The 10,521-nt window shown below is 47.4% G+C and overlaps 1 protein-coding gene across 1 annotated transcript; it reads right to left on the bottom strand.

Moving 5' to 3' along the window:
- Positions 1 to 1,742: 1,742 nt before the first annotated feature.
- EIF6 (eukaryotic translation initiation factor 6) lies at positions 1,743 to 9,658 on the bottom strand. Its single transcript, XM_050907383.1, has 6 exons — positions 9,497 to 9,658; positions 9,312 to 9,397; positions 8,193 to 8,368; positions 6,715 to 6,891; positions 5,913 to 6,094; positions 1,743 to 4,007 (listed from the first exon to the last, which is right to left on the bottom strand). The coding sequence occupies exons 1-6, from the start codon at positions 9,601 to 9,603 to the stop codon at positions 3,998 to 4,000; spliced, it is 738 nt and encodes a 245-aa protein (XP_050763340.1). The 5' UTR covers positions 9,604 to 9,658; the 3' UTR covers positions 1,743 to 3,997.
- Between the last annotated feature and the right edge of the window lie 863 nt (positions 9,659 to 10,521).

Raw genomic sequence — 10,521 nt, 5'->3', positions numbered from 1 at the left:
GGGATATTCCATACCATGGAACATCATGCCCAGTATATAAACTGGGGGGGGGGGGAAGTTGGCCGGGAGGGGCGGATCGCTGCTGGGGCATCGGTCAGCGGGTGGTGAGCAACTGCATTGTGCATCACTTGTCTTTTCTTGGGTGTTATTTTTTCTTTTTTTTTTTTCCTTTTTTTTGTTATATTGCTTTTCATCATTATTATTATATTTTATTATTCTATTCTATTTTACTTTAGTTATTCAGCTGTTCTTATCTAACCCACGAGTTTTACTTTTTTTCCAATTCTCCTCCCCATCCCACTGGGAGGCGGGGGAGTGAGGGAGCGGCTGCGTGGTGCTTCGCTGCTGGCTGGAGTTAAACCACGACATTAAAGCACGCAATGGCAGCCAAAGCTACACACCCTATGACTTCTTCACTGAACCGTGGGTTGCGAGACATTCCTTCTTCCCTCAAAACTTCTGGACAACTCTTCTCCATCCTGTCACATCCATCCTGGGGCTTGATTCCAGCCTTTCTCACAGTACCAGACTTATTTGTCCAGCACAGCTGGAATCAGCTGTAGTTCCTCAGATCATTCCTGCAACCCTTCGTAATACCTGAAGTCACGTGTTGCCTTCCACTGCCTGGTAGCAAAGGTGGTACACAGCCGTGGTACGTAACCCACAGCTTCGTAGTTCAGCCATTTCATTTTTAAGACTCCTGAGAACTCACGGTAGCAATACCCAGCACTGCGGACATACGGCTTGATTTCACTGACTATTCCTTAACACCTTCTTTTGGCATCACCGCTGGAGAGTGCCGCCTTTGAGATAAAGCACATAAAAAGTGTCAGTCAAGTGTGCACAGTGCTTTAAGCGCCTCACGATGCGTAATGCCAAGGGCCTGCCACTTGTAATTCTGCCGTTTGTAACCCTTCACCTGAGTTGTCATTTCTCCCTTACTGTTCCACGCTGTTGTTCTTGTGGTCTCATCCTCACGGCCCTGCGCCTGCAAGCTCTGACACTGCTGCGCAGGTTCTCACGGCAAGTAATGGGCAACAGCATGAGCATCTCACTCCCTGGCCTTTTTTGGAGTTTTTAGTTTACAGAAGAACCAAAATTTAATGAACAACGAGGTAGCTAAGCGTTACCCAAAAATATGTATTTGCAGAAAAGCTTGGCAACCACTGTGCAACACTTGTATATAATCTATACATGGTACTCAACATAAAGATGCCTGATGGATTTACAGATAATGATGCTTTGTTTGGGCTTTCTTTTCCTAATTAACTCCAAACATTGTTTGCTTTTTTGACTGTTACTGAAGACTGCGCACATGTCTTTGTTAAAATATGTACCTTCAGGCCAAGAATTTGCTCTTGCGCTGCTCAGAGTTCATCACTACAGGTGTGAAATTTGGATTTATAACCACACTTACATTGAGCTGCACTGAATGTACCTTTCTATCAACCCATCAGTCAGTCCTCATCCGTACTAGTCAGAGTAAGTCAGTACGGGCAAACTTCCCTGCACTCATCCGCTGCCTGTCCTGAACAGGACAGAGTAATGCTGAACATCGTGGCTCCCAGCAGAGCTCCCTGTGAAACCCCTAACCATTACTCTGACTTTTTCCCCCATCCTCAAGCATGTAAAAGGTCTTCCGCTCTCATTCCATGGGATCACTCACCAAGGGTCCTTAAAAGCCTTTGGCACAAAAACCTGCCAAATGCCTTTCGGAAATACAAATAACATTACAACAGACCTTCTCCATATCCCTGTGGACTCCTTTAAAGAACTCCACAGGTCTTTAATGACTTGCCATTAAAACACCAAGTTTATACTCTCTCACGGTATCATGTATCCATGTTTCTACTAATTCCATTCTTTATTATAGTTTCTGTTTTCCTTGTACGTAGCTCCATCTCACTAGTTCAGAATTCCCACAAACCCTTGTTGAGAATGGGTATCATCGCGTTTGCCACCTTCCAGTTCCCAAGCTTCAATGCAGCTTTTGTAAGAGGTCACACGCCACAGTTAGCAATGCCCTATTCGGCTGTCGGTCTCTAATCCTCTTTAGCATATCACAACCCCCAACACTGTACCACTATCTTTCCTATTTAAGGATTTGGATTACACAGAGACTAGATCATTTTTCTTGTTTACCTCGAAGCAATTTTTAACACATAACATGCATCAAGATCACCAATATAAACCACGATTCCTGCCTACCAACCGGAATGAAAAAAAAAAAGTTACAGAAGTTGCAGAGGAAAACTTCAGCCTTACTCATTTCACACTTGACGAATACATGCTAACAGCAATAGCAACAGTCAGACTCTTTGCCGTTTATACCCAAGAACAGAGCCCTGTGAGGTGGCCAAAGGAAAGCAGCTTCTCACTCTAAATACTGGGATATGCTAAGAGGACGAGACCTGGAGTCAGTTCCAAGAAAGGCAGTCCACTGTATCAAAGGGGCCATAAACACCAAAAATTGTTAGCCGTAGTAGCAAGCAGCTACGAGCTGCTCACAGGCTTCCCCAATGGCAGAAGGAAGGTGAGCTGTCTGGAAATGGCAGCCCCTGGCTCAGTTACCATCCAGACAGACCAGATGGCAGGACTGCTATGATCAGAGAAGATCCTACGGCAATCTTTATTTAAAAGTTCAAGGAGCAACCTTTAATCAACCAAAACTTACAAAACCTTCCCTGAACACCCAGACAGTAAGACAAAAATGGAAGTTTACTTAATTTTCTACAAAGCCTGAAGCATCAGGGCCAAAAAAAGAGCTCTGCCCACAGTGCCTTCAGGACAGCCCTCCTCCAGAGAACCCAGCTGAGAGTAATGCAGCTGTGTGGAAGCAAGCGAGGAGCTTCCGCACACCCTTAGCATGGGAAGTGGAGGCATTTCTATGCCTTCGGCACACCTTCAATGGGCATGCAGAAGAAAAGCGAGTGAAATGACAGATCAGTGAGCAACAGCTCTGTTTAGAAGCAAATGACTATCTTTGACCTGAAAGCAGTATCTACAGCTCCTTTTTGTCATCATCACTCCCTGACAAGGGCAGAGCTCTTAATTAGCAAGCTCCCAAATCTGTAACATCTGACTGAATGGAGTGACTGCTTAGAACCATGTTACTTAACCTTTGTGTTCAAGATTACTCAAGATGAGGTGGTTTGAATCTTTTTTGATTTGCTGACTTCTAAAGAGTTTCCCAGCGGCGGTGGCTAACTCCTGTAGAACAAATTTAAGCCCACTGGCAATAGCATCCTTTTCTAGGCTCTCTCTTGCAGACGCCTCAGAAGCAGCACATAAGCCACCAGGCATCTGCAGACAACGGATCAAATACCACTGTTGCAGAGGCAGTCACACACCGTTGCTGTTAGAAGCCCCTGGATTGACTTTGAGAAACTCCAGTTTTAATCAGAGCTGATCACTTCAGAATCACTGGCCCTGTGGGAATAGCTGCAAGTCAGGGCAAGAGAGCAGGTGATGACTTCTGAATTATTTTGTGGCAAGTAAACTACTGTATTTTTGGTACTGGACATACAAGGGGCTCTTAAGTCTACCTACAGCAGAAACACCACTCTTTAGCAAGAGTGTGGAAAGAGAGGGCAGTGCCATGTATGTGCTGAAACAGACTGCTGTGCAGCAGAACACCGATGCATTATTTAAGGCAAAATAATCTCTAGTGATCAATATCCAAGAGCCACAAGAGTAAATATTGTGGGCTAATTTGAGGGGCTCAGTCAGCATTACAAAACGAGAAAGCACAGCTGAAGAACTGGAAAATGTCAGCAAAGGGATAGAGAGCATTCCTTATTTGTAACTTATGTATGTTATTTGTCAGTTTTTGTAATAACACTTAGTTTACAAAACACCACAAGAAGTTGGTTTTGTAGCCTCTTCCTTGGGCTAGGCCTGCAGAAACAACATCAGAAGGTCCAGATGCCTGTAATCCAAAGTGCTGCTTGACACTTCACTCCTTAGGAGCTTTCTGGAAAGTAGGAACCAACACTGCTCATGTCAAGCTAAAAAGACAAAACAGAAAGGAGATTTAGCAGACGAGTACCAGAGAGTGCAGCAGGCATTTCAAAACACCAGTACAGTCAGTTCTCAACCTCCAATTACACAGGCCCAGTAGAAATTCCCCTTCCTAGAACGTAAGTGTCTATGGAAAGAGGGAAGCAGACCTACTGGCTGCTAACAGCCAGCCATAAGAACAGACTTGGCAAGCTGGCAAAGGCAAAATGTACACTCAGCCTGGTCTAGGTAGCTATCAAAAGCTCAGAGCAAGTTTAATTATGGCTCTGTGTCCTGGTTTCGGCTGGGACAGAGTTAACTCTCTTGTCAATAGCTGGTACAGTGCTGTGTTTTGGATTGAGTGTGAGAATGATGTTGATAACACTTTCATGTTTTAGTTGTTGCTAAGTAGCGCTTATCCTAAGTGAAGGATTGTTCAGTTCCCCATGCTCTGCCAGCAAGCCGGTGTGCAAGGAGCTGGGAGGGAGCATGGCCGGGGCAGCTGACCCCAACTAGCCAAAGGGCTATTCCATACCATGGAACGTCATGCCCAGTGGTTAGCTCAGTTGGTTAGAGTGTGGTGCTAATAACACAAAAAGGTCGCGGGTTTGATCCCCAAATTTCCAGTACATAAACTGGGGGGAGTTGGCTGGGAGGCGCAGATCGCGGCTCTGGCATCGGTCAGCGGGTGGTGAGCAATTGCACTGTGCATCACTGGTTTTTTTTTCTTCTCCCCCCCCCTCCTCCTTTTTTTGTTATATTCCTTTTCATTACTATTATTATTATATTTCATTATTACCATTGTTAGTATTATATTTTACTTTAGTTATTAAACTGTTCTTATCTCAACCCACGAGTTTTACTTTTTTTTCCTTTGCTTTCCTCCTCCTCACCCCACTGGGAGGGGCAGGGGGAAGCGGCTGCACGGTGCTGAGTTGCTGACTGGGGTTAAACCACGACACTCTGTTATGCTCGGGGACATCAAGCCTTTATACAGGAACCGTAAAGGGGTAGCAAAGAACTCTTTCAGAGGGTTCTTCATTCGAGGAATTCCTTATTCTTTCCTTATGCCATAAACCATTCCCATAACATTCTTACGATAACTGAGAACTGAGCCACTAAGTTACAATGGCGTAGGTAGCTCAAGAACACACCTCTAGCCCCACAGCAACGATCACAAGAGTTGTAATCAGATGAAAGCCCCAATGAAGTTCGCATAGGACATTTGTCTATACGTCTGCCTAAACCTTGTAAAAAATTTTGCCCATGTTAATGAATGGGGAAGGTCCTATATCGCTACCACTCCAGGCAGAAAACAAGAAAACCTGCCTCCCATTAAACGGTAACTTGGACAAAGTCTTTGACAAAAAGGTTTAAAAAAAAAAATTTAAGGCAGCAGCCTTAATTTAAAAAGATTTAAGGCAGCACCACACGAGCTCCAAAGTCTTTTTGGCTCCAGAAACGGTTGTAGCAGGCATTTGAAATAATAATTTTATGGGTTACAACAATCAAAAGCCAAGATGTCAAGCAAAGTCAATGGCGTTTTAACTTTTAAAACAAGAGTTGTTTAAAAAAATCCATTCATGTCACAGCTACGCACTGAACAGCTAGAAAAAAAAAGTATCTGAAAGTTGAAATGGATACTATCGCTCACAAAAAGTATTACAACTGCCACAAAGCCCCTTACACTTTCCATACAGGACTAAGCAGGCTCATCAGCTGCAAGGAAACAAACCCTTCTGCAACAAGGTAACTGTTGTCAGTAACCCAACAAAAGGAAAGAGGAAGTAAAAAAATAAAATAAAAAAAAAATAATTAAAAAAAGAGATAAATCAATTGTGAAAACAGCTAGTTTTATAGTAAAATCTTGCCTGTTTTGATCATGATTATACACAGACCTGGATCCTCCTTACCTGTCAATCAAGGAATCTCTCATGTTGGTAGCAATGGTACTTGGCTGAGCTTCATTCAGCCTGAAGATGCTCTCGATGACGGAGAGCTCCGTGCTGGTTGTATCCAGCCCGCAGAAGGCACACCAGTCATTTACAACCATTCCTGCCGCAATGACCTCGCTGCCACGATTCACCGTTCCAGCCTAGCACAAACAAAGCGGCAAGACTTAACAGGGTACGCTGACAGCAACACATTTCGTTACGCATCCTTATTACAAGTCTTTAGTGGAGGGCCTCAACTCACACTCCTGAAAAGATTAAAGCTTCTGCCATCAACAAAGTTAGAAAGATTTCAGATAAAAAGATTAATGGACAGCCTTTAATCTCTGGAGAGAAAATTGTGTGACATTCAGTGAAATAAAATCTAACAAGTAGGAAGCATAAAGGCACAGCAATCGTGAAATTCACAAATCCAATTAGGCAGGCACAGGATTTTATTACTTAATTTTTTTTAAACACTGCCTTTGGCCAAACCACAGACAATCTCACATTCTGTATGAATCAATCAGCACAACTTGCACAATCCCAGCAGAGCAATGTTTCAGAAGCAAACTAAAGGTGCTAAGCAGCTTATGCAGACTCAGAAAAGACAGGGAAAATGTCTCAGAAGACTTGCCCCGTCTAAGTCTTCTCCTCATCTCTCACTTGGAACAGCTCTGCAGAGAAAACAGTATCTAGGAGCCCACGAGATGCAGAAACATTAAAACTGAGAACTGGGTTGGAAAGAGTGGCAAGACAAAACACAAACCCACAAATGCCTTACCACGAGTGGGACCTGGAGCAACGAAGACAGTTCATCCTGATCATCAATTGAGGTTTTGGGGTGTACAATTCCTCCTTGGTTACTAAAAACACAGTAACTTCCTACCAGCACCTGATCTGCTACCGTTTGTCTGAAAACCTCAACCTTCAGTACATCTGCCAAGATCTCTTCTGTCTCCTGCAAACAGAAAGAGAGAATAAAGTCCTCAGCAAAACGGTATCACAGAATTTGAAGTCAAGCTGTTCCTGCACGCAACCATCAGCTGGGATCCTCCCCTTTGAAAGCCTGCCCACACTTTCACATTCCATTGCAATCCAATCATTATAAAACGCTTACTCAACCTCTATACTCCGGCTGTCTCCAGTTACCTGTGCGTGCTGAGCTGGGCCATTGTAACTAAACGCAACACCGTGCCTTTACCGAGAAAGGCTCTCCTCCTCTCTTTCTGGAGGATGTTGGCAGTATATCAGTTGTGTCAATACCTGTTCTCTGGGCATCCCTGTGAACCAGTCCTCTTTTGTCCAGACCACTGGACAAAATTGTCTTATCCTTCTGTGTAACTCTAAGAACTTCCTTTGCCTCCAGGTTTTCACTGTGATTATTTTGATTTCTCCCTCTCTGGTCATCTTACCCTACTTTTTACATGTATTTAAAACATAATATGCTGCAAAGACCATTACCTTCCCCCCCGCCTTTTTTTTTTTTTTTCCTTTGCACTCCTAACACCAAGTCCCATTCTTCATCACCTTTAGCATAAACTGAAAGCAAACACTGGAAGGACCTTCACTATCTGTAGCCACACAACCCACCTCTCTCTAATGCTATTGATACCAGTTCTCAAACATAACGTGGCAGCAACTTTGTCTTCTCTGCCCTTATTTTAAACTTTCATACAAGAACCTTCCATCTTTCTTTCACCCCCTCTAAATACGCACACCTCCACATCCACGGCCTCTTTCAACTATTACAAATTTCAGCTAGCTCAGTAGTAGCTTGTAACTACCGCTGTAGTCCTGACTAAACTCTTCTTTATGTTCTCTTTATTACACACACACACTTTCTCTTTTATTCATTCCATTTTACATACGCAAAGCAAACTGCACCCAACAATTGCACCTTCCATATCCCACTCCTTCCCTTCTACAAAGAGCATTCCCTACAGCATGCTGAACAAGAGGGCACATGCTATACTTGGGGCAGGGTCCACATCCACAAACAGAGATAAACAGAGGAAAAGAGGCAGATCAACTGAAACCAAGCCAGAAGTCCAAAATCCAATTTTGAGACTTCTGTCTTGAGAAGAAAGGAAACACGAGGCAGCGCAGCCTCCTACGTGCCATTAGCTCAGCTGTTAGCGTAGGTCTTCTGATCCCCATGCTACATATAGCAATCCTCAACAACTACAAACCCAAACTGCAGCTTGGTAATCATTTCACATGCATCCACTATGAATTTAAAAGCGTTAGAGAGCCATATACCCTGTCAAGATCCGGATGAACAAGAGCTACATAGTCATTGCAGGTAGTGACATTGCCCAGCGCTGAGAGACGCTCTTCTACTCTTTGAATTCGTACAGAATCTGGAAGACTATTGCGGATATGTTGAAGCTCTTGGTCTGTCGTACTGCTTGGGACCAACAGTCCGTGTCTGTTTCCTAAAATGACCAAAAAAAAAAAAAAAGAAAAAAGAAACAAAAAGACTGTTTCCATGGGGCTTCCTACTTTCCTGATGTTCATATAATGGCTTGAATTGCCCTTGCCCTGTTCACTCCTCCCAAGCCCAGAACTCTGCCCAAGAGAAAAAACGTTACCATTTAAAATAACACAGCACCACAGGTAAGGGAAAACCAGGATGAAGCACAGACTTTCCTCAGAGTAGGAATGGGTGAATGGCACTATCTTTAATCATTTCTCTTTTTCAACAGAACTAAAGGAAGCCCGAGGTTCTCAATGAAACACTTTGACTAGGGATTTCCCCTATAGATGCCAACTGCCCCCCAAAACATACAGATACTGCTTGTCTGTATTAGTTTACTGTGGCAAAGCAGTAAGACGGGATGGACAAAGACATTCTTTTCACAGGAACAAAACTCAAGCGAGAAGTTCGTCTGACTGAATAGGATCTCACTAGCCAGATACAGATAGAAGGCTTTTCTTTGTCTTTCACATTTGTTAATGCCTCCCCCCTCCCCAGGCTCTGCCCCTCCAGTGCTGGCACTGAACCATTAACCTTAAAAAACTGAAACTTCTCCCAGTTTACCAGAAAGTAAACTTACGTGTGTCTTTAGCCCATCTTCAAGCCCTGAGAGGCAAACAATCCCCGCTACCCCAGCTCTTTGTTATTGGGCTAGTTTTAGTTTTTCCATCTTCACTCCTCCTCTTCACACACTTGAAGCATTAAAATAGAAACCCCTGAGGACGAGGGGTGCTGCCCGTTGGACCCCCCCGCCACAGTTAAACCCACAGTACGTCACAGTGTGCACCAACCGAACACGGGATTGTTCTCCCGTGTCCAGCGGAGCCCCTCCAGGGCTCCTCTCGCCCCGAGGCCCCGGCCGGGCTCGAGTTCCTGGGGCGAAGGGCCGCCCCGTCACCTACCCACACACATTCTGCCGATGATGCGGCAGCCGGCGATGGAGGCGTGCACCACCGGGATGGTCCCGAAGAGCTCCCCCTCGAAGACGCTGCAAGGAGAAAGCGCCGTCAGGGTACTGCCGCGGGGCTCGCCGAGGCGGCGGCAGCCAGGCCGGGCCGCCCGGGCCGGGCCCTCGGGGCTCCCTCACCTGTAGAAGTTCTCGGAGCCGCCGATGGCCACGAGGCAGTAGGCGTTGGTGAGCTTGGCGAAGCAGCCTAACTCGTTGTTGTTCTCGAAGCTGGCGCGGACAGCCATGGCCGGGCCGGGGCCGGGCGCTGCGGCGGGGACGGGCCGAGCTGGCAACGGGCGCCGCGGCCTTCTGCCGGACGCACGCGGCGTCGCCGCTGCCGCTTCCGCTTCCGGCGGCGGCGGGCGGAAGGCGCGGGGCAGAGCGGCCCCGGCAGCGCCTGGCGGGGACAGCGCCGCCACCGGCCGGGAGTCGCGGCCGCCCCGGCCGCCGCCGTGAGGGCGGGTGCGGGACCCCCGTGGGGCCGCCCCGACGCCAGTCCCCGGGGGCTGCGCGGCAGCAGCACGTCCCCGGGCACCACACGCCACCCTGGCCTCCGCCGTGTCACCGTGGGCCATGACACGTCACCACGTGCCCAGGCACACCAGCACAGGCTGCGGCCACCCGCGTGCCCTCACAGACCGCCTGCACCTGAAGGTGCCACCGTGGGCCCAGGCACGCCATTGCTGTCTCTATGCCTGGACGTGCCACCGTGGGCCACCACCAGCTGTGTGCAGGCACCATCCGTGTCCAGACGCACCATCCCCGCCCAGGCACGACCTGTGTCCGAGCACCGCCTTTGTGCCGACACCGCCTGTGTACAACAGCACCCGGTTGCAGCCGCGTCACCTGCGCGCAGACGTGCCACCCACGATCCAGGTGCCACCCGAGTGCCTCAGCATGCCGCTCGTGTATAGGGGCCACCCGTGCCCAGGCACAACCTGCGTCAGCTGCCACTGGTGTTCAGAGACAACCTTTGTGCAGACACCACCCACGTGGTGAGCCCACCCGTGTGCAGACACCGCTTACGTGCCAACGTCAGCCGCGCGCAGATGCCAACCACGCGCCCAGACACGCCACCCGCATCCTCCTGGCATGGCACAGCTCAGCACAGAGGGGCCCTGGCCAAGCTCGGGGCGCTCACCTCCCCACGAGGGACCCAACAC

This window comes from Gymnogyps californianus, chromosome 17 (genome assembly GCF_018139145.2).
Source record: "Gymnogyps californianus isolate 813 chromosome 17, ASM1813914v2, whole genome shotgun sequence".
Taxonomy (NCBI): Eukaryota; Metazoa; Chordata; class Aves; order Accipitriformes; family Cathartidae; genus Gymnogyps; species Gymnogyps californianus.
Note: the sequence above shows the minus strand (reverse complement) of the source record. Positions and strands in the feature narration are given on the sequence as shown.

Bases quoted from the DNA above. Each gene is read 5' to 3' on its own strand.
- EIF6 (XM_050907383.1), bottom strand. From the start codon at position 9,603: ATGGCTGTCCGCGCCAGCTTCGAGAACAACAACGAGTTAGGCTGCTTC. The intron at 8,369-9,311 runs GTAGGTGACGGG...TGGTCATTTTAG, and splicing joins CATCGGCAGAATGTGTGTGG to GAAACAGACACGGACTGTTG. The intron at 6,892-8,192 runs GTATATGGCTCT...TTCTGTTTGCAG, and splicing joins TTCATCCGGATCTTGACAGG to GAGACAGAAGAGATCTTGGC.